The 24,893-nt window shown below is 37.6% G+C and overlaps 2 protein-coding genes across 2 annotated transcripts in view; both read right to left on the reverse strand.

Annotated features, from left to right (window-relative positions):
* Positions 1 to 2,304: 2,304 nt before the first annotated feature.
* LOC306664313 (uncharacterized protein) overlaps positions 2,305 to 24,893 on the reverse strand; it is a 39,925-nt gene continuing 17,336 nt past the window's right edge. Inside the window, exons 2-3 of the mRNA XM_079145146.1 lie at positions 16,954 to 19,527; positions 2,305 to 5,704 (exon numbers count right to left, since the gene is read on the reverse strand). Of these exons, the coding sequence (XP_079001272.1) occupies positions 5,688 to 5,704; positions 16,954 to 19,527 (2,591 nt within the window). The 3' untranslated portion in view covers positions 2,305 to 5,687. The remainder of the gene's footprint in view (positions 5,705 to 16,953; positions 19,528 to 24,893) is intronic.
* On the reverse strand, positions 19,544 to 24,648 carry LOC306663812 (protocadherin beta-18-like). The gene has a single exon (XM_079144387.1). It carries the CDS (start codon positions 24,274 to 24,276, stop codon positions 21,925 to 21,927), a length of 2,352 nt encoding a protein of 783 aa, XP_079000513.1. The 5' UTR covers positions 24,277 to 24,648; the 3' UTR covers positions 19,544 to 21,924.

Here is a 24,893-nt window from a genome sequence, read left to right on the forward strand (position 1 = left end):
AGTATGTCACTATCATACTATCAAGCAAGAAATCTAGATCAGTAGAAGTGCTTGCCATGAGTAAGGGACTCGTGAGAGCATGGTAGATTAGGGAGACAATGGATATCAATAGAATTCTTAGGAGTAACAGTAACACTGGGAAACCCTTTAATTTTAATCTTTTACAAATTTTGTGGTTGGTTGCTACCTTGAAACATCAATGATACAGTGGATTTAATATGTGGCACATGTAATTGAGTGGTAAAGGAGATGAACTATAGCAGATGTTACTGACCCTACCCATAGCCTTTGGCCTACCTCAAAGATCAATTTTATTTCTGCTATATTTATAGACTTTTGATAGTTTTATATTGCCAAACCTTGCTTCTCTCTCTCTCTCTTTGTAGACATTTTTGGTGCCACAAAGATTTGCTCAGTTTAAAAGTAGGGAATTTCAAAAGTTTAATAGGTCAAATACCCTTTGGGTAAATTCACAACTGATCAGTCATTGGGAAATTTTACACTCAGTGGTCATTCAGCCACAAAAGGGTGTAGTTGGATTGCTCTTATTTTGGTGAGGCCCCTGTGTTGCTTCCATAGTCTCTATCAAAAATCACTTGCTAAGTCATGAATCAAGGATGTTAGTCAAAGTCTTCCCAGAATTTACTATTTTTATTCAGGATAAGCAACTATAGCCTCCACACATATTTGAAACTAAAATTAGCTTGTTTTCCTATATTTCTATATTATTTAGTATATTATCAAGGAACATATATTATTATGTTATAATTTTGTTTTAAAATACTTTGAAAATTATATTTTGAAATAATTTATTTGGTAACCCTATACTTTTTATGATATTTACTTTAAAACAATTTATGAAAGGATCCATAGGTTGCCAAAAAGTGTAAGCCCTTATGACTTTTATATCTAAATAGTGGTTATCATCCCAAATGACATCTTGAGGGAAAATTAAGACATCTTTCTTTTCCAGGTAATTGTACTGCTTAAATATGTAATAATAGGTGGGCGAGACCCTATATATCTTAAGCCTAATTTAAAATACTTGGACCCAAAATGTAAAAGAATACAGTCAGCACACAATTTTCATCTGTATTCTACCTATACAAAACTTTGTTTTTCTTCACACATAAAGTCAAGTGGCAAACTAACAAAAATATTGTAGTTAATAGATCTTAAATAAAACACATTTTAACATTTAAAAACACAATAATGGGAACTTAGTTTCCCAGAGTATATCATAGTATGTTAAAATTAATAAGACAATGTTTAGATGACAGAAAAACAGATTTAAAAAGATAAAGAAAATTTTAAGGATATACACACACAAAAAATGACTTTTTAAATTTAGAGAAAAATTGGGGTAATTTAAATGGTACATCTTAATACATGCATTTATTCATTCTATTTGGGATATAAACTTGAATTCAACTGGTATTTATTTTCAAAATTAAAGATCAAGTGTTTTGAATGTTAACCTATGAAAAGATTCTAATAATATTGCTAGATTGTCCATTCTTTTTTTTTTTATACTGGGTATTGAATCTGGGGGTACTTCACTGAGCCACAGTCCCAGCCCTTTTTTATATTTTATTTAGAGGCAGGGTCTTCTCAAAATGCTTAGGGCCTCACTAAGTTTCTGAGGTTGGCTTCGAACTCATAGTCCTCTTGCCTCAGCCTCCTGAGTTGCTGAGATTACAGACATGTGCCACCATGCCTGGTGAGATTTTCCATTCTTATATGTTGTGAAATAATGAATGCTTTTACCTAGTAAGAACTGTCTTATGGGTGAGACTGCTTCTGGATGAATGAAATTCCTATATATGACTTTAGACAACAAATTGCTTATGTTTTACACTTATAATATGGTCTGGTACAGCTGACTTTTATCCTCCATTACCTAAACACTGATAAGAATTAATAGCAAGAATTAATTGCAGAATTAATGGTAAGAATTAATAGCAGATATTTGTCACACAAATGTGAACAGTGAACTAAAATTCTAAGAACTTTAAAATAAAGTTAAATTTAAGATTGCACTAGGGCTGGGGATATAGCTCTTTTGGTAGGGTGCTGGCCTCACATGCACAAGGCCCTGGGTTCAATCCCCAGCACCACAAAAAAAAGATTGCACTAAAGTATATATAAAGATAAATTTTAAATAATTTTAAAAGAAAAATTAAAATTTTGGTATAATGAACAATACCCTGTATGCCTCCTGGTTGACTTTTTATCATTTGTAAGATATACTCAGAAGATGTCACAAAAGAAGAATTATAATGTTAAATATTTGCTGCTGAGTCAGGAATGTATAATTAGTTTAAGTAGTTTTGACAAGGACTTAATTTTAATATATTTAAACCACTAATTAAATAATTAGGTTGATTTTTCATTAATATTTTCAATGAATAACGTTTATTACATTATAATTCAAAAGATGTATTTCCTTTTTAAGTATATACATTAATATCAGAACAATGTGAAAAATTAATATAAACACACAGCTTTAAAATATGTATTGACTACATTTGTTCAATAAATTTATTTAAAACTCATCACCTCATAAAATGAGTCTGATACGTATCATCTAGTGCCAGGATTTTGTTCTCTAACATCTTTATTTAATGGAAATAAACAAGGGAATTATGTAAGGATAGTTCAATGTATAAATGAATCAGCTAAATAAATATAGTACTTTTGTGATCTCTTGTTATTGCAAAACTGAGGATGCTTTCAGAATTATGGGTTGGATCAAAAAACCAAAGGAGCTAGTTAGAAGGATTTTCTGGTGGCCAAGTTATAAGAAATTTATCAGCAAAAATGGACCAAAGTGTATGCTTAAAGCAAGTCCATAAATGCCATGAGTATATAGTACAAAAAATTAGTATTTCCCCTTCAAATTATTATATTATATTATAATAATTTGATTTTTAGTTTACTTATTGATAGCTGTGCAAGACTTCACTGTCTTAACTATTGCAAATATTCAGTATGTCCCACAGATATATCTCTTCTTCATTTCTACATTCCAAATCTGAGGTCCCTTTTTGGTTCAACTCTAACCTATATACAATAAGGAGGATTCTTGAAAATACAGTTCTAAACTTCATATAACACAAGCCAGAGGAACAATTATTATCCCTAGCTTTCATTCTTATGACTGCAAGTTCTCTCTTTTCAATGTGAAATGCGTCCAACTTATAGCAGAATACAAAAGGATACTTGACTGTCAGATGAAACTTCCCCTGTTTATAACTATACATTTTAAAATCTATCAACTACCAATTGACTAAAACATTTAGTTGTATACTGCACTAGCTATGATAATACTGAAGACATATCTTTCAATGGCAAATATCGATAACCTGAAAAATTCCAAGTTCTCTTACCAAGGAAGAAGGGAAGAATAGATATCAGGTAGGAAAAACTCAGATTCCACCATAGTAAGCAAGGAAAAATTCCAACAAGTATCAAAGTCAATTATAATATGATCACATGAATTGACAATAATGGAAATTAATTAAAAACAATAACAAAACTAATTTCAAAAACATTTATTTGCAAGTTAAAATAGGCTTTAAGTTAGCCATAAGTCCAAGGGAACATCATAGGAACATTCAATCATTTATATGAGTGAACCATAATATATATCAAATGTTGTGTGATAGCTGAAAGGGTATTGGGAGCAATGGTCATTACCAAAGAGGTTAATAAAAAAGTTAAATTATGAGCTAGGGGTCCACTTGAAGAATGAGATACTGGCAAAACAATTCTATACTTTCATTTTAAATATTTCTCTTCCAAAATAAATTTCCTTATGCATAAATATGAAAGCCACCTAAAGGTTTTCCCACATTGGTTATATTTATTGGGTTTCATTCCATTGTGAGTTTTCACATGCCTTTGAAAGTATGAGTGAAAATTAAAGGATTTTCCACACTCTTTAGTCATACCTCCCAGTATGAGTTCTCACTTGCTGGCTAAGCAATGAGAAAGACTGGAAGTCTTATCTACAATTTTATATTTGTATGATTTCTCTTTAGTGTGTGTTTTCACATGCACTCTAAAGTGTTAGAAATTACACTGTATCACATTTCTTACATTTCTATGGCTTATCTATAATGTGAATTTTTGCATGCCTTTGAGAGAACAAGATACAAGTTGGGATTTTCCTATACTCCTTATAATAATAGGATTTCTCTCTAGTGAGAATTTTCATGTGTTACATGAGGAATGAGGAGCAACTGAAGAATGTATTAATCACAGTTCTCCAGAGAATCATATAGAAATAAATTAGAGAGAAAGATGGAGGGCGGAGGACAGAGACGAAGCAAGAAAAGGAATTGGCTCATATAATTATGGAGGCCATGAAGTTCCACAGTATGCATCTGCAAGCTGGAAAATCAGCTACCCTGGTGACAAAGCTCAGTCCAAGTCCAAAGACTTGAGAACGTGGGTTGCTGTTTGGGCAAGTCCTGGTTTCTAAAGGCTGAAGAAACTGGAGTTCTGACCTTCCAGGGTAGGAGAATATATTGACTTCTCAACTTCAGAAGACAGAGAAAATGCCTTTCCTGTGCCTTTTTCTTGTATCGGTTCCCCCAAGCAAATGGCTGGTGCCTGCTATTATTGGGTAAGTGTGGATCTCCCTTACTCAGTCCACTAATTCAAATATCAATCTCTTCCAGAAAAACCCTCACAGATACACTGAAAAAGAATGGTTATTAGCACCCTACACATATCCCTTAATCTAGTCAAATTGACATCCAAAATTTACCATTCCCATGTTTCCCTTCAAAGGGCAATGCACTGTAAATGTAAGAATGAATAAGGGATTCATCACATTGTTTTCAATCTTCAGGCCTTTCTCCAGTGTCAGTGCTCACATAGTTATTACAGGAGGAAGGGAAACTGTAGACTGCCTTACATTTCTTGTATGTATAGGATTCTTTATCAAGTTTTCTCACTTATATAGTAGTCTCAAGGAATAACTGAAGACTTTCCCACATTAGTTTTATTGTTGTCTTTTCTCCAATGGTAGTTCTAACATGTACATTAGGAAAGTGAAATATAAAGACTTTCTCTTGTTGTTTTATATTCATAGAATACAAATCCAATATGAGTTCTCACATATTGCCCTAAAGGATAAAGGGCAATGAAGGTTTTCCCACAATTTTTAGATTCATTGAGAATTTTCACAGGCATCAAAGAAAATGGAAGAATTCTTCACATTCTTTACATTTATAAGGCTTATCTTCACCATGAATTGCTAGTTGTACAGAAATGAATAAAGAAAAAATATAGTCGTTCTTACATTTTGCATACTCATAGTATTCTACCCCAATGTAAATTTCACATAAGACCTAAGATACAAGAGGCATTTGAAGTATTCCCTATATTCCTTACATTGATAGGATTTGTGCCCAGCATGTGATCTCATATGTGACTTAACCATCAATGAGTGCTTTCTCACATTCACTGAATTTATGTAATTCCTCTCCAGCATGAGTTCTCTAGTGCATATTTAGATTTGGAATTGGGCTGTGGTCCTTTCCCCACTAATTAATCTCATTATATTTCTCTCCATTTTGAAATACTTTTTACAGTGCAAATATTAAAATCTTTTTGAGAGATTTTCCAATTTGCTTACACAAAGAAGTTTTCTCCATATGAATTCTCAAATATCTCTTCTATGCCTTGTGCTGATCTGTGCCAAAGAAATAAAGATGAGCATTACAAAATTGGAACCACTTCAGATTTTAAGTGAAGTATCATAATGCTAATTTAAGGTAGAGCATGATAAGAAATGACTGTGTCTTGTTATGCTTAGAAGAAATATCCCTGAAAATGTCATAACTAAAAAGTCAAGGATATAAAATGAAATACCAAAACATACACAATGAAGCCAAAAGAAAACAGGAAATTAGGGGAAAAAATGAATGAAAACAGAGGATATGAATAAAAAATGAAGTAGATAGAACAAATAATTATATTACATATGAATCAAATAATCTTCTCAATTATTTTTTGGTAAGAGGGACTGAACCCAGGGACACTTAATCACTGAGCCACATCCCCAGTCCTTTTTCATATTTTCTTTAGAGACAGGGTCTCACTAAGCTGCTGAGGCTGGCTTTAACTCATAATCTTCCTGCCTCAGCCTTCTATGCTGGAATTACAGGCACATGTCATTGTGCCTAGCTGAGTTTTTTCACTTTGAAAGCAAAAATAACAACACTGGATAAGAAAGCAAAATCTAATTCTATGCTATTTACAAAAATATGTGCTTTAAGTATAAAGACAGGCTGAAAGTAAATGATGAAGAAACATATATCCTGGAAACCCTAAGCATAACAAGAATGGGATGACTATTAATATTAATATTAATATCAGACACAGAGTAACGAGGGACTAAAAGTAACATTTCATAATTGTGACTATCATTCACCCAGAAAATAAAGAAATCCTACTCAAATGTGCATCTAAAAAAATACATGAGGCACATGAAAGGAGAAATAGACAAATTTAAACACATATTTAAAAAAATTAACACTCTTCTAGTAATTATAGAATATGTAGTAAAAAAATAAAGAAAAATTATAGAACAATATTAAGCAACTTAATTTAATTGATATTTGTAAAACCCCATACCTAACAATTACAGAACACACATTTCTACACCTGGGAAGCACACCAAGAAAACTCATGTCCAATTTAAAAAAAAAAATGCAATACATTTCAAAGGATTTAAAACATACAGAGCTTGTTTTCAGACAAAAACAGAGTTATTTTGGGTACCAAAATAATATTCTTGCACATTTGTAAATTAAGTAATACACTTCTACTTGACCTTTGAGTCAAAGAAGAAAACCAATTGATAAGTAAACTCAAACTGAACAGTAATGAAAACACAACATAGCAAAATTCATGAAATGCAGCTTAAGTAATGTCTATAGAGAAACTGACACTTTTCATTTATATTTTTATATATTTTAATTTATATTAGAAAAGTAGGGGACTTAAAGTTATCAATCTAAGCTTCTGGAGAAGTTAGAAAAAGAAGAAAAAACTAACACAAAGAAGATAAGAGAAAGTAAAACATAATAGTAGAAATCAATGAAATGGAATATGAAGTTAATAGTCAAAGTAATAAAGTTAAGGGTTGGTTTTTTTTTTTTCAGTATTGGGGATTGAACCCAGGCCTTGTGCTTGTGAGGCAAGCCCTCTACCAACTGAGCTATATCCCTAGCCCCTGTTTTTTAAAAAATTAATAAAATTGGTACTCTCACATCAATAGTGATACAGACAAAAGAATGAAAATATATCACCAACATCTTTAATGAAAGAGGAGCATCACTATAGACCCTAAGTACATTGACAGGATAAGTCATAAGTAACTCCATGCCAAGAAATTCAACTTTAGAGATAGAATGAAAACATTTTCAAAAACATGTTACTAACTGACAGAGGAGAAAACAAAATTGGAATTGCATATCTAAGAAATTAAATTTGCCATTCGAGATCTTTCCAAACATTATAAAGTTTATTCATGGATGGCTTCAGTGGTAAATTCTATCAAATACATAAAGTAAAAATTAGTAAATGCTTGACACAAAATCTTTCATATCATAGGGGAAGAGTAAACAATTGTCATCTCATTTTATGAGACCTGTAGATTCCTGAAACTAAAGCTTGACAAGGGCATTAAAAGAAAAAAAATTGTAGACACACATCCCTCATGAAATAGGTAAACAAAATCAATGGATGAAATAGATGCAAAAATTCTCAAAGAATTTGTGCACAGAATCTATCTCATAGCTAAAATTTTTCACACTGCTACACATGTCATACAGAAGAAAAAGATGAACAATTCATCCGGTAAATCATGGTCATACAGGTGCAGTTCTATTCCAAGTCTGCAAGACTTTAGCTCAACAGCTCAGTTTCATACCCTTGTATTCTTCACCATTGCTCCTGTTATTCCATATTCAGAATATCAAAGGATCTGTTTCAGATTTTCCTACTTAAATTCCACCTATGACTGCCATCAGTACCTCAGAGATGACCCATTGAACTTGCATCTTGAAATCAATCAATAACCAGAACAAGTTTGAGACAAATGTCTAAGACAAAAATTTTTTTTACTATGCAGATATATTTTCTGACATAGATTTTCAGGAGTCTTTGAGTTTATCAAATAGTAGAGTATTTTCTTTCTTTTTTTACTTTTTAAAATTCATTCTAATTGGTTCAGACACAAATTTTAAGGGATCACTCAAAAACTTAGTAGCATAGATAAGTATCACTTAATGTAATAGTCTTTAAAAACCTGCTAATGCAAAATTCCATTAACAAAAAGAGTACATTTTTAAATAAAGACAGGAACCACACTGCACTTACACATATTGGCTTTACTGATGTCAACTTAATCCCAACCCTAATTGATCTTACTGTCAACTTTACTTTTTCCTGATCTCATTGAGGAAAATGTGACCGTTTCTGCTTTATAATTTCCTCTTCTGGGGTGCTCCTTCAAGGCCAAAAGGTTACCAAAATTGTAGATTCAATAATGTTGGGATTATTAAATTCACAAAGAAAAGTTCCTTTAGTTTGCAAAGGTGATCTCTTCTATATTTTTTGCCAATGCCAACTTTATTACATTTATTCAGGCATTAACAGAAACAAAAAGTTATGGAAAAACAATTTTACTCTGACCTGTATCTGTGCATACAGTGCCTCTTCACTTCCTACTAAGCCACTCTTGGACCGAGCCCCCTGCCACATATTTACCCACATACAGGCATGCACACAAACACACAACAAACAAATGCTTTGAGTGCAACTGTGGAGTTCTAATACTGTTTGAGGCATTACCATTCATGTATTATGATAAAGTTTAATTTTTAAAATTATTCTGATAACTGGAAAATGTTCAAGATATTTCAGATCAATGTAAGAAAGATAAAAGTAATACTGGTTTAGAGATGATTTGCATTCTATACTTTACAGTTAAAGTATTTGTGAAGTAAGAAAGGAGTAGTACAAACATGTTTGGAAACATGGGTCTATTTAATTAATTAATTTATTTTTATGTTTTGGTACCAGGACTGCCTAACCACCGAGCCCCAGCCCCAGCCCATTTTTTTTTTAAAGTTTTTTTCCCCTCCACCCCCCACCCTCATGTGAGGGTCTGGGGATTCGAACCACAGCCCTTGCATATGCTAGGCAAGCACTCTCCAATATGAGCTATTTCATCAGCTCCCCCAGCCCATTTTTAAAGATTTTTTATTTTGAGACAGCATCTCACAAAGTTGCTTAGGGTCTACTAAGTTCTGAGGCTGACTTTGAACTTGTAATCTTCCTTCCTCAGCCTCCCAAGCCACTGGGATTATAGGTATGCCCCACTATACCTGGCTGGATTTATTTTAACACATTTTAGTGTGTGAGAAGTTTAGGATTAATCCAACTATGTTGTTAGGAAAAAATTAAGAGAAAGACCAAATCTAAAAATACTAGTAGTAAACTTCTTTCTCTGACTTGGTATTCAAATTAATATTATCTTGAAATTGGCTTGTGACAGTCACCTAGAGGAGATGGTATTTGCTGTTCTTCAGCCCATTAACAGAAATAATGGAGACTATAAGTATGGGACCAAATTCTGAAAGTGCTAGAACTCACCAAACATTTTAAACACCCCTTAACCATAACACTTTTATTATATCATAACATTTTTATCATATAATATCTGACAAAAGTGATCACTGCAGTCAGAAACAGAAACAACAAATCCACTTAATTAGTTCATTTCTTCCTTTGGTAAATTACTAAGGGGGAACAGCTAGGTGTGTGAGGAGAAAATCCACTAAAAACACGCAAAAGCCAGGTGTATAAGGTAAAATGAATGTACCATGGGAGATTTGAAAGAGATATAGATGCTACAGGCCTTTCTGATCCCATTCTATAAGGAAGCCCCATCAATGACCAGCACTCCAGGTAGTCTGCTTTGCCTCTGCAGGAAGTTTACAGAAATTCAGCATCAATATTGAGTTACCATTGTTACCTAATACCAATTCATAGACAAATGCCTGTCAGTTCAAAGGATTTGAGCTAATCTGTTGTTATAATTGTGAAATAAAATTTCTTTAAATTTTGTGGACACAAAATAATAGAAGAATTACAAAAGAAAACTGATTCTCTTGCCTTCAAATGACTGGTATTGATGAATATTGACATCCACAGACATTTATTTGCCTATATTTATTCTGTGGAGGGCATCCATCTCCTACCCCAATTACAAGCATGTGAAACAAATGAGAACAGTCATATTACTAAACACACACACACACACACACCACTGATGACTCCCACTTCCTGGTCCAAATTTAGAGCTGATATAAGTTCACCAATATTTTTGAATTTTGGGCTAGAAAAGGCATGAGCAGTAATAGAAATAACTGAATTATAGGAGGGCATTTTTCCCCATGTGGAAGAAGCTGGCCTTCAGTAAAAGAAAATGAAACCAGCAGATAGAATAAAAGAGAAAAGAACAGACAGGAGAGAGCACACACTTTTTCAAGTCCTATTTCTAATTGTTTTTAAGGCTTTACTCTTTAAACAGTTTGATTGTCATATATATCTCAAATTGAACTATATATTCAAATATTATCTCAATAAGTTGTTCCCCCATCCCTGGAGCTAGTTTGAATTGGGTTTCCATTGATTGCAAACAAGAAAATTTAGACTTTAATACAGAGGTATTAAGTTTGAAAGAGATCTTTCTGGTTAGTACATTTTCTGCAACTATAAAATTCTAAAAGTTGTGTTTAAAGCAGAATGTGTAGAAGAACATACTGTTTTCAAACATGACTCTGGATGTTGAAAGCAGTAGAGACAATTTGGGGAGAAATATATGGGGACAAGCTAGTTAAGTTAAAAGTTCCTTCAAGAAGTTATGCTCAGGAACATCTTTAAACTCCCTTATTTGCGTCTGGAGGAGATAGAACAAGAAGAAAAAACTAAACACAAAGAAGATAGGAGAAAGTAAAACATAATAGTAGAAATCAATGAAATGGAAATCTGAAGTTAATAGGCAAAGTAATAAAGTTAAGGGTTGGTTTGTTTTTAAAAAATTAATAAAATTGGTACTCTCACATCAATAGTGATACAGACAGAAGAATAAAACATATCACCAACATCTTGAATGAAAGAGGAGCATCACTATAGACCCTAAGTACATTGACAGGATGTTATAGGTAACTCCATGCCAAGAAATTCAACATTAGAGATAGAATGAAAACATTTTCAAAAACATGTTACTAACTGACAGAGGAAAAAACAAAATTGGAATTGTAGCATATCTAAGAAATTAAATTTGCCATTCGAGATCTTCCCACACATTATAAAGTTTATTCATTTATTAGGTCAGGGTTTTAATTACTGTCAAATAAAAACTTTATAATCAGAAAGAGACAGAACTTGTCCAAAAATTTCATTTTTTAAATTTCATGTTGAAAACTTTTTTGGTACCAGGAGCTTAATTTAAAGGTGCCCTACCATTGAGCTGCATCCCCAACCCTTTTTTCATTTCTGAGTATTTGAGACAGAATTTCATTAAGTTACCCAGGCTGGCCTTGAACTTCCAATTCTCTGCCTCAGTCTTCTGAGTATTCAGGATTATAGGCATGTGCTTCATGTCAAATATAATGTCCAAACAATGTTGAAATATTTCCTGAACTATCCATTTGTGCATTTACAATCATTTAAATAATCATGGTTTTTGGTTTGGGATATGTCCCAGTGGTAGAGTAAGTGCCTGCAATGTGTGAAGCCCTAGATTCAATATTTCAGCACCACTATCAATCAATCAATCAATCAATCAATCAATCAATCAATCAATCAATATCTCTAGTTCTTGAACTGCTCATTCATGTTTTACAGCACATGACACAGAGGATGCCTATAGCCTGTGGTAAACCTTCTACAGTAAATTCCAGGCTGCTGATCCAGCAATGGAAAAAATAGTCTAATTATTTTTTGTTATGTTTCTTAGTTCAAAAGCTGAAGGGTATTGCCTAGATTCGATTTCTGAACGTGAATTATTTCAACTAGGACTTCAGCCAAGTAAAGTGATCTCTCCTCAATGTTATTTTGCTGTGTTTGGGGAAAAACATACAAGTTTCTCTCTAAATAGAGAGGGAATACTAATCCCTTTGAATTGAAGCTGGCAAGGTCCCCACTGGTATAACATTCACAAAAAACTTGTGCATCTCCTGTGTATGTCACAGGGATTCACTTTATTAGGTAAAAGACTCCTTCCACAGTTCTTTCCTAAATAGTTCCATCTATATTCCTGTCTAATTCCTCTCATATTTTTCCTTTCACATTTTACTAGAAGTAGCAAGAAGAAATCAGGCTGCACTATTAACATTTTGTTGGGAAATCTCAGCTAACTGTACAATTTCATTGTTTATGAGTTCTTCTTTCCACATAACTTCAGATCACAAGTCAGTTAACTTTCCTGCTAGTATATAAATATATTCACTTTTCTCTAGTCTACAGTAACATTTTCCTCATTTCTGAGCCCTCACTAGCAGTAATTTTTAACATCCATACATCTTCCTGAAATCTGCTTAAAATGTATTGCATATTATATGAAGCAATATGTGTTTTCCCACCATACTCCTACCCCTATCTGAATCCTCATTAGTAGAGTTATTAATACATTTCTAACAGTCCGCTCAAAGCAATCTAGGCTTTTTCTATCATGCGTCTAAAAATTCTTTCAGCCTTTGCTCATTGCCCAATTCAAAAGTCAATTTCATATTTTTAGGTATTTATTATAGCAACACCCCATTCCAGGTACTAAAATCTGTACCAATCAAGATTTGACCAGAGCTGGGCATGGTGGTGCATGCCTGTAATCCCAGTGGCCTGGAGGTTGAGGCAGAAGGATTGTGAGTTCAAACCAGTCTCACCAAATTAGCAAGGCACTCAGTAACTCAGTGAAACCCTGTCTGTAATAAAATATAAATAAAGGGCTGGGGATGTGCTCAGTGGTTGAGCATGCTTGGGTTCAATCCCCAGTACAAAAAAAAAAAAAAATTTGACCAGAGAAACAGAATAAGCAGAGCAGTATGTGTATGTGTATGTGTGTGTGTGTGTGTGTGTGTGTTTATGTGTGTGTGTATATATATATATATATATATATATATATATATATTCAGAGATATTTCATAAGTGAATTATGTGATAGTGGGAGCTGGCTAGACAAGTCTAAAGTCTGTATGGCAGTTAGTTAGGAATTGTAGGTTGAAATACTAAGAGAGAAGATGAATCTCCTTTGCTTGGGTGGAATTTCTGTACAACATGGAAGACTCAACTCTGCTTTTAACGTCTAACAACTGGTTGAATCATGTCCACCTAGGTTATCTCTGATATTCTTGCTATTTTAAATTTAATTGATGATCTACTTTAATTATATGTGCACATTAATTCTACTTGGCAATGTAACATAAAATATTCATAGATACCAGGAATTAGAAATATTCATAGGTACCAGGAATTAGGATATGGATAAGTTTGAGGGACATTTTTCCAAATATTTTCTCCAAATCATTCAACTCCTTCATCAATATAGCCTTCAAAAATTTTGTTTGGTTAACAATTTTCATTCTGCAATGTATTTTTTTACAAATTCCTCTTCAATCAAAAAAATGTAATCATCCAAAGGCAAGTAAATACTGGGATGTTGTAGCCTCAGAAACTCCTCTATGCCCAGAAATTTGAGTTCATCTGAGAATTTCCCTGCCTGTTTTAATCAGCTTTAAAAAAAATACAGTGATCAAAAGACCTCACAAGAACAACATGGAAGAGGGAATGTTAATTTGTGGCTCACAGTTTTAGAGGTTTCAGTCTGTAGATGGCCAACTTCATAGTTCTGGGCCCAAGGTGAGTCAGAACATCATAGCAAAAGGGTTTGTTTGACAAAAGTGGATCAGGACATGGCAACAAGGAAGCAGAGAGAGAGTTCTGCTCACCAGGGACAAAATATATACCTCAAAGGCATGCCCCTAGTGACCTATTTCCTCCAGTCATATCCGACCTGCCTACAGCTACCACCCAATGAATCCAGTGGATTAATTGACTGATTAGGTTACAACTCTCATAATCTAACCATTTCACCTCTGAACCTTCTTGCTTTGTTTCACATGTGAGCATTTGGGGAATATCCCAAACCTAAACCATAACATTCCACCCCTGGTCCCTAAAAGCTTGTGTCAATCTCACAATGAAAAATATATTTAGTACATTTGTAAGGTCCCCTTAGTCTTAATAGTTCCAGCATTACCTAAAAAGTCCAAGTCTCAGTCCCCTCTGAATCTCAAGGAAAACCCTCAGCATGAACCCCTGTAAAAATCAAAAGCAAGTTACATTTATCCAATGTATAATGGCACAGAGTAAATATTTCTATTCCACAAAGGAGAAATAAGGGCATAGAAAAAAGGGATGGGTCCAAAGCAAGACTGAAATCCAGCTGGGCAAATAAGTTCTGAAGTTCCACATCCAGCATCTGGGGCATATGGCATCAAGATGTTATGTCTGAAGGCTCTGTTCCTATGGCCTTGCTGATTGCAGCCCACACAGCCTCTCTCTTGGCTTGTCTCTGCTCAATTCTTGCAGCTTTCCTTAGCACATGTTCCACATTACTGGCATCCCTTAATCAAAGCCACTGCAGCTTTGACTTCCTTCTCACATTCTCATGCACTACTCTTTCAGAGGTAACAACAGGGACTCTGACCTGCTACACTTTGCCTGACCACCCAAATATTCCTTTGAAATACCAGTGGTATCCTGTATGACCCCCTCATTCCAGTATCCTGCAATCCTGCAGAATCAGCACCACATGGTTGATGCTAAGGTATGCCACCATGCTGAGCAGCAGCCAGATCATGGATGTAGCAGCCTCTTAAAGCATGAGTGACCAAGCATAGTGAAACAACTCCCTGGGTCTCCCCAATGCAAGCATGGTTCCACAATGGTTTCTTCTTAAAGGAATTTTTACTTATACGCCCTTGAACCTAAGATAGGTGTGGTTTTGCCAATTCCAGAGAAGCCCTCAGTCATCTTTCCTATCATCTCTTTGTAAAGTACTTAGGATATCGTTAGTGTGCTAATGTATTTAACAACCAAAACTTTCTTGACCTCAGTTTTACTTACACTTTTCTGGCCAAACTTCAAGTATTTCAAGTCTTAATGCTCTCCTTTCTGCTTTCTGCTCCTGATTATCACAGCAAATTTGTTTAAAAGTCACCAACAATATCCTTACCACCCCCTGAATATTGTGCTGTCCTGAAATTTCCTCCACCAGATTAACTAGGACATCACCTTTAAATTCAGTCTCACAGAAAGTCTCAAGACATGGACAAAATATAGACAACTTTGTTGTCATAATGTAACATGAATGGCCTCTATTCCAGTTGCAAATAGAGTCTTCCTCCTTTGAAACCTCGTAAATCTAGTATTTACTGTCCAGAAGTCCTATCAGCATTCTGGTCGTCTGAGATCCCACTAGAATCATCCATTAAGCTTTGCTTAAAACATTCTAAAGCTTCTCCAGCTTGCATCTCTAACCTTCTCAAAATTCCTCCCCTTACAAACCAGATTAAAAGACTTGTGACCACATGGTCAGGTTAGTCCCAGCAACAACCCCACTTCTCTGTACCAATTTCTGTTTTAGTCAGTCTTTTCATCACTGTGACCAAAAAACCTGACAAGAACAGTATAGAAGAAGAAAAGTTTCTTTTGTATTCACAGTTTGAGAGATCTCAGTTCATAGATGGCTGGCTGACTTCATAGCTCAAGATGAGAACACCATGGTAGAAGGGCATGATGGAGGAAAGTAGATCAGGACATGGCAACCAGGAAGAAGAAAGAGCTCTGCTCACCAGGGACAATATATACTACAAAGGCATGGACACAGTGACCTACCTTCTCCAGTCACACTCTACCTGCCTACAGTTACCACCCACCTAATCTATATCAGTAAATTTATCCACCATTTAAGATACAACTCTCAAAAACTAACCATTCCACCTCTGAACCTCCTTTCATTTTCTCATACATGTTCTTTTAGGGTACATCTCATATTTGAACCATAATACTGCCCTAGTAAGGAACAACTGCAAAAATATGCATCACTTGATCCTAGAGTCTGTTTGTCTTATAAGAACATGTTAAAATGGTCAATCTGTGTATAAATACGACTATTAAATAATTTTATCAGGATCACAACTTCAGTTAGAGATGTCTATAGGTCTTCTCTGCATTAATTTCTATAAGAAAGAATAGGTGATACAATTGTATTTTATGAGCTAATATGCATTTGAGAGGGAAAGCCTAATGATTGTAAGTGTGAAATTAAAGTAAGTAACTTGAAATGACACATATGGCTGCCTATTTGACAGGAAAAATACGAACAGGGAGCTTGGGAAGAAAATGGACATTAATGAACATGAATTGATTACATACCAAATAGAAAAAGCATAATTGAAAAGTTATAACTGTGTAAATAATAAAAACTAAAAGACTTCCAGATATAAAAATAAAGTATAATAAAAGGAATCATACTTTTAATGTAGTATAATATAGTGAGAAATATAACTTTAAAATTTGAGTTAAGATTATTAGAGCAGGGTAACACTCATATGATTCTTTGGGAATAAGTACTAAGAATTTAATCAGGAATACAAACTTTCCTGATATAAAATAATTACTTATCATAGAAAAATTGAAAAAATAATTATACAGCTAACAGGGCAACAGAACAAAGAATAAAAATGCTAAAGACTACTAGAAAAAAGAAAAATAAGTAGAATTAAACATCACTATGGAGTCAAACAGGAAAATGAAAAGCAAAAGAAACAAAATTAATGTAGCCAGTAGAGAAATTTCAAATACCTAAATTATTCTGGAGGGTTGGAATATCCTCTGATTTCCTTCCACAGTGTTGGCTCAGAATATTGGGTAAGATAGGCTTCAAAAATTTGAACTCATTACTCTCAGAGTCTCTTCTCAGACACACCTCATACTGGTAGCTCTGGGACAAGGTCCCAGTGCCACTGACATCCACCAGGTGGCCAGGAAAGTGGCCCTCAGGCATAGAGCACACACCCAGCGGTGCCGCCCTGCTCCTCCTGCACAGCCTCACCGCCACAAACACCAGCACGGAAAAGAGGAAGAGCGACGACACCGAGGCCAGGGCGATGACCAAGTAGACTGTCAGCGAGTCGGCCTGCCCGAGCTCGGGCGCCACTTCCGGCAGCGGCAGGTAGGGCTGCGAGAAGCCATCCACCAGCAGCACGTGCAGCGTGACGCTAGCAGACAGCGGCGGCTCGCCATTGTCCTTGACCAGCACCACCAGCCTGTGCCTGGCCGCGTCGCGCTCGCTCAGCAGCCTGGCGGTGCGCACCTCGCCATTGTGCGCCCACACGCCAAACAGCCCGGGCTCCGTGGCCTTGAGCAGCTGGAACGACAGCCAGGCGTTCTGGCCCGAGTCTCCGTCCACCGCCACCACCTTGGTGACCAGGTAGCCCGGCTCTGCCGCCCTGGGCACCAGCTCGGTGCAGGGCGCAGAGGCGTTCTGCAGCGGGTAGAGCACGAAGGGCGAGTTGTCGTTGTCGTCCAGCACCACGACGCGCACCAGCGCCTGGCTGCTCAGCGCGGGCGAGCCTCGGTCTGTGGCGCCCACGCGGAACTCGAACGCCTGCAGGGCCTCGAAGTCCAGCGCCCTCAGCGCGAACAGCTGGCCGTTGTCGGCGTTGATGGAGACCAGCGAGGCGAGGGGCAGGTGCGGGTCGTGGGGCGGCAGCAGCGAGTAGGTCAGCTGGGCGTTGCTGCCTGAGTCTCTGTCTGTGGCGCTGACGCCGCCTATGTGCAGGGCGGGCTGGTTGTTCTCGCGCACCGACAGCGTGTAGGACGTCTGCGAGAAGGCAGGGGCGTTGTCGTTGACGTCGGAGACGAGGATTAGTATGCTGTGCTCGGTTTTCAGCCTTGGTGTCCCCAAGTCGGTGACGGTAATAGTGATATTATACTGAGCTCTTGTCTCTCTATCCAGCACTCCTTCTGTTACCAGCCTGTAGAAATTCTCAACTGAAGGTTTCAGCTTGAATGGAACATCATCTTGGATGGAGCAAACCATCCTTCCATTTTCCCCAGAATCTCGGTCCCGAATCCTAAACAGAGCCACTTCTGTCTCAGGGGAATTTTCAGGAATAGGGCTAGCAAATGATGAAATAGTTAGTTCTGGGGAGTTATCATTAACATCCAACACTTTAATAGAAACAGAGCATTTTCCAGAAAGTCCCCCGCCATCAGATGCCTCTATATCTAGTTCGTATGACGATATTGTCTCAAAATCTAGCATTTTAATTAGTCTAACTTCTCCTGAAAGGCTGCTTAGCTCAAAAGTTTTTCCTATCTCCTCTGAATTATAAAAAAGCGAGTATGTTATCTGTCCATTTGCTCCAGCATCTAAATCCCTAGCAGAGACCTTGACAACTAGGGAACCTAAAGGGCTATTTTCTGGGACCTGCACCTCATAGAGTGTCTGCTCAAACTGAGGGGCATTGTCATTGACGTCCAGGACCATGACACGAATCTGAGTGGTGCCAGATCGTGGTGGAGAGCCGCCATCCAGCGCTGTCAGGGTTAATCTGAACTCACTCTGCTCCTCATGATCCAGCTCTTTGTCCAGCACCAGCTCCGGGTATTTCCGGCCATCTCCCGGGTTGGGAGTGGAAATATGGAAGTAAGAATTGGGGCCAATATTGTAGTTTTGAATGTTGTTGTTGCCCACGTCCAAGTCCTGAGCTTTTTTCAGAGGAAACACAGTACCAGGAGGGCTACTCTCTAGGATTTTCAGGATCATTTCTCTTTCAGGAAACTCAGGAGAATGATCATTTACATCTCCCACCAGGAGCTCAGCCCGAAATACTTCCATTGGTTTTTTCAGTAACACTTGGAAATGCATTATACAGGGCTCGGTGGGGCCGCATAGCTGCTCTCGGTCTAATTTTTCATTTAATATCAACTTCCCGGTCTGCAGATCAAGCTGCAAACGTGCTTCGTTATCCTCAGAGACCACCCGGGCTTTCCGCGCAGCTAACTCCCCAATTCCTAGTCCTAGATCTTTGGCTAGGTCAGCCACAAAAGAACCGCTCTCAGTTTCCTCCATCACAAAATAGCGTCGGGGTCCCCAGTCTGCCTGAGCCACTCCCAGTAAGAGAAAGAAAATCAGGACTTGCCTTTGTTTGCGAACCCTTCCGGCCTCCATCTTTACTTCTGCCCACACCTTTGCAGGAGCTGGGGGCCAGCAGTACCTTAGGGAGCAATGGGACTGAAATATTGGTCGATCTTTCAGTTGATAATCTGTCTGGAAAGGTAGGTAAGCAGCATTCTCTGGAGACTTACTGGTCTGGCTCTGCTTACAGGCTTTTCTTTTATGGCTGGAGATCTGAAGTAGAGTTCTTAGCATTTATTGGCTTTTCTTTGTTTTGAAGCTTTAGCCTGCAGCGCCACCATGCGTTATTTTTGCTTCAAAATGAATCGCTCCAGTGGTTCCATTCTTTATCTGACTTTAAAAAGTTTGGAAATTGGGGGAGAGTATGTAAAAACTAAATCATGCAGTTATATTTCATTCCTTCATTCAAAGAAGTGTTATTGATCTCTATGTTCCTGCTTCTGAAAGACACGTCAGTAAACAGCCCAGACGTGACCCCTGTAGTCTGGGTAGGAGTGCTCTGAGGAAAACTGAGATGTGAAAGGAGTAATAATGATCATTCATCTTGTAAAATTAATGACACATAGGCATGTGATATTTTAAAGTCTCAGCAATATCCTTTGTCCTCGATTTTCTTTCAAATTCTAGGTGACCCATGTACCAATATTATGGTTCTTATTGGTTGAATTACATCAAGAAAAAAATCCACAAGTTTATTCCAGTTTATGATACCCTCTTCATATAAAGTGAGTTAAAATTTTATGAAATATTTCAACAATAGGAAAATGCATATGAAGGGACTTCCTATATATCTTGCTCTGTTTTTTCTCCATAGCATTTATTATATGTCATAGCATAGATGTACATATTTATTTCTTTCCTGTGTCACCAATGAGTGCTAGAACTTTATTTTATTCACCTGCATTGCCCAAGTAATCCCTGGCTCATAGTAGATGCTCAACAAATATTTGTCCAATGGACCAGTGGATAAATCACAATTAATTTTAAAATTCTAACAGATGGATTCTTCCCCTACATAGACATTCCTCCTTTTGCTGGGATCCCAGTCTATTAGATAAGCTGAATTAAACAAGACAGAACGTTCCCAAGTATCTATTTTCTATGAACTTTTGAAGAGTAATTTGAAATAATTCAGAGTGATATAAAATGTCTTGTCATTGAATGGTAAAATATCTTGGCCCTTTCTAACCAAAAAGATACATTGTAAAAAGAAATAATATAACAATAAGGTTTTGAATATCCTACAAATAAGGTATACATCTCTTTTAAATATACATTTTACATCGTCAATGGCATTTCACACAAACACTATGATACACAAACATTATGGCACTAATGATATTCAAAAGCTCTTTCTTGTATAGCAGAATTTTCTAAGAATTTCTATTAAACACTTGGGAAGCACATTGGAAATTCCTTCAGTTCTTCTTAAATTACAGATTTTAACAGAACTTGTACATATCCCTTCCACACTACTAATAGTCTACAACTCTTTTGATTGCAGATGATATTATGGTAATATAAAACTTTATAATGAAAACCTCAAATTAACAGCAAGGTCTAATTTGCCAATATATACAAGAATATCTAAACATGCTTTTTAACAAGAAAAAAACCCTCACTTAGCTATCTTAGAGGAAAGTTATTTTTAATAATACCAGGACATAAAACTGATTAGGAGAGAATGAAACATCTGTAACAGGAAAATCTACACCTACACCAAAGTTACTTTTTTGATATCTCCTTCTTGTCTCTCAGAGTATTGACTTTTTGTACTTATTTCACATATTTAGCCAAACATAATATCACATGCAATGCTTAAGATAATCTAATAATTATATGCTGAGGGTTGATATATAAAGAGTAGGAAAGACTTTAAGTTTGAGAGAAATTATAGTCTTTCCCATTTAATCCTCCTATAAAATAAAACCATGAACTTTGGCAGATATTTCTCCATTTAAATATGCTCCACATGAAAGCATATTATCAGGTTAAACAAAATATATACTAATAATTCATTACATTATGCTTGCTTCAAAACATCAAAAGTTTAGAAAAAATGACTGGAAAACAATGAAATAGAGAATGAGGCTGGGGTCATATTCCAATCAATACTATTTGATGTTGAAATGTTGATAAATAAGCTGGGTACAGTGGCCCATGCCCAGCAACTCCAGAGGCTGAGGCAGGAGGATCACATGTTCCAGGCCAGCTGAAGCAATTTAGCAAGGTCATAAGCAACTTAGAAAAATCCTGTCACAAAATAAAAAAATAAAAAGGTGCTGGGGATGTCCCTCAGTGTTAAAGCACCTATGGGTTCAATCCCTAACACTAAAAAATAATGCTGATAGAACAGATATACTTGCAACTTTACAGTAATGAGTAAAGTTGAAGGTTCATTATCATCAAGTAAAAATGATAAGGGAAAAGGAAACAATGGGAATACACTAGAGAAAAATTTCTTATTTTCTTAACTAGAAAAATCAATGAAAAACACTAGAAAAATTTACATGAACCAAAAATATAATGGAGACGTGTTATATTTAGAAAGAACTTTAACCTTCATTCCAAATGATCTCAAAACCAACAGACTACTAATTATATCCCAAACCATTTACAAAGCTAGAATTTTACTCTGTGTCATTCACAGTCCTTTGGTGGTTGTGCTTAATAGACTGCAGGAACTTGAAGTCGCTAGTCCCTGAGCCTTCCTTTAGACACACTTCATACTGGTAGCTCTGGGACAGAGTGCCAGTGCCACTGATGTCCACCAGGTGTCCAGGAAAGTGGCCCTCAGGCACAGAGCACACACCCAGCGGCGCTGCCCTGCTCCTCCTGCACAGCCTCACCGCCACAAACACCAGCACGGAAAAGAGGAAGAGCGACGACACCGAGGCCAGGGCGATGACCAAGTAGACTGTCAGCGAGTCGGCCTGCGCGCGCTCGGGCGCCACTTCCGGCAGCGGCAGGTAGGGCTGCGAGAAGCCATCCACCAGCAGCACGTGCAGCGTGACGCTGGCAGACAGCGGCGGCTCGCCATTGTCCTTGACCAGCACCACCAGCCTGTGCCTGGCCGCGTCGCGCTCGCTCAGCAGCCTGGCGGTGCGCACCTCGCCATTGTGCGCCCACACGCCAAACAGCCCGGGCTCCGTGGCCTTGAGCAGCTGGAACGACAGCCAGGCGTTCTGGCCCGAGTCTCCGTCCACCGCCACCACCTTGGTGACCAGGTAGCCCAGCTCTGCCGCCCTGGGCACCAGCTCGGTGCAGGGCGCAGAGGCGTTCTGCAGCGGGTAGAGCACGAAGGGCGAGTTGTCGTTGTCGTCCAGCACCACGACGCGCACCAGCGCCTGGCTGCTCAGCGCGGGCGAGCCTCGGTCTGTGGCGCCCACGCGGAACTCGAACGCCTGCAGGGCCTCGAAGTCCAGCGCCCTCAGCGCGAACAGCTGGCCGTTGTCGGCGTTGATGGAGACCAGCGAGGCGAGGGGCAGGTGCGGGTCGTGGGGCGGCAGCAGCGAGTAGGTCAGCTGGGCGTTGCTGCCTGAGTCTCTGTCTGTGGCGCTGACGCCGCCTATGTGCAGGGCGGGCTGGTTGTTCTCGCGCACCGACAGCGTGTAGGACGTCTGCGAGAAGGCAGGGGCGTTGTCGTTGACGTCAGAGATCTCTACTGTTATATTGTGTGTGGTTTTCAATCTGGGTGTTCCTAAATCTGTGATAGTGATGGTGAGAGTATATTCAGTTCTTATCTCTCTGTCTAGTGGGTGCTCTGTTACCAGCATGTAGAAATTCTTGAAAGTAGGCTTCAATAGAAAGGGGAGGTTGTCTTGAATTGAGCAAATCATTCTCCCATTGTCCCCTGAGTCTTTGTCTCGGATGCTGAAAACAGCAACCACCATCTCTGGTGAAGAGTTTTCTGGTATGAGGCCAGTAAGAGATGTCATAACTATTTCTGGTGGGTTGTCATTCACATCTTCAACCTGAACTATAATGACTGATTTTCCAGAAAGACCCCCACCATCAGTGGCCTGAATATTTATTGTATATGACTGAATAATCTCAAAATCAAGAATTGTTTTCAAATGGATATTACCAGAAATTGGGTGGATTTCAAATGTTTTCCGCACATCTCTAGAGATGTGGGAAAATGAATAGGCTAGTTCTCCATTTATTCCTGCATCTAAATCTGTAGCAGACACTGTGATTATCAAGGAGTCAACAAGGCTGTTCTCTGGGACCTGCACCTCATAGACTGGCCTCTCAAACTCTGGGGAATTGTCATTGATATCAAGAACCACAACTTGAATCAGTGCAGTCCCAGACCTGGGTGGGGACCCACCATCTAAAGCTGTCAGAGTTAAAATAAGTTCAGGCTCCTTTTCCCGATCCAGAGATTGGTCAATTACCAGCTCTGGGTATCTTCTGCCATCATCACTGTCTTGTATGCTGAGGTGGAAGTAAGGATTGGGACTTATTGTATAGGTTTGAACACTATTTCTTCCTACATCTAAGTCCTGAGCACTATCCATTTGAAATGAAGTTCCTGGTGTAGTACCTTCAGAGATTTTTAGGAGTATGTTTTCATCTAGGAACATGGGAATGTGATCATTTATATCTTCGATCAAAAGCTCAGCCCGAAAAAATTGCAAAGGATTTTCAAATAATACCTGGAAATGCAATATACAGGGCTCAGTGATATCACAAAGCGCCTCCCGGTCCAGTTGTTCATTTAAAAGCAAGTTTCCAGTCTGCTGATCCAATCTCAAGTAAGGTTTATAGTCGTCAAAGATGACTCTGGCCCTCCGTGCAGCCAGGTCTTCCACACTGGAATCCATATCTTTTATCACATTGGCTATAAAGGAGCCAATCTCCATTTCCTCAGCCACAGAATATCTCCAGGTCTCAGAACACACCAAAGACCCTCCCAACAAAACAAAGAAAAGCAGCACTTGCCTTATCTGCTGAGCAATCCTCTTTTGCAGATCCATGGCTTCTTAGGTGAACTCCTTTCTGTGGAAACGTTTCAACTTGATCTCTAGCAGCTCTGGGAGTTGCTCCTATAATGTGGACTTTTGGCAATCCATAGATTTGCAATCCGGTCTGGAGGATGTTGATGCCCTGTTTTACTTAGGAAAGCCTTCTTTTTCTTGTTTGCTCTAGCAGGCTTAGTTCCACTGATTAAGGGAAACCCGAGCAATCTGCTTTTATGAAAATTTCTGCATCTTATCCTGCAGCGCCACCATGTGACTCTGCAGATTTTCAGGTTTTAGACAAAGGCAAATAAGTTCGAGACAAAATATTATTTATGTGTTTGCTAATTTAAATTATATTTTCCTGTATTCCTATTTTCCTTTCTGAGTTGTGTTTTTATGACTTATGATTCTCTTATCATTCAGTCATTAACACAATAAACCACAATCTGCTAGAACTGTGGTAGATATAAAATCATATTTAAAATGTAGTCCCTTCCTCAAATAAGTTATGATCTCTTTGTGAAGACAATAAAGATAGTTAAAAGGACTCTTGCATACAGTTGACTTAGAAAGTAAGAGGTTCCCAGGAAAATAGGGAATAGGAATTTAGAGGTTTTATCTAGTTATTAGCA

The sequence above is a fragment of the Sciurus vulgaris genome (genome assembly GCF_902686455.1).
Source record: "Sciurus vulgaris genome assembly, chromosome: 6".
NCBI lineage: Eukaryota > Metazoa > Chordata > Mammalia > Rodentia > Sciuridae > Sciurus > Sciurus vulgaris.

Coding starts and splice junctions, on each gene's coding strand:
- LOC306663812 (XM_079144387.1), bottom strand. CDS start 24,276: ATGGATCTGCAAAAGAGGATTGCTCAGCAGATAAGGCAAGTGCTGCTT.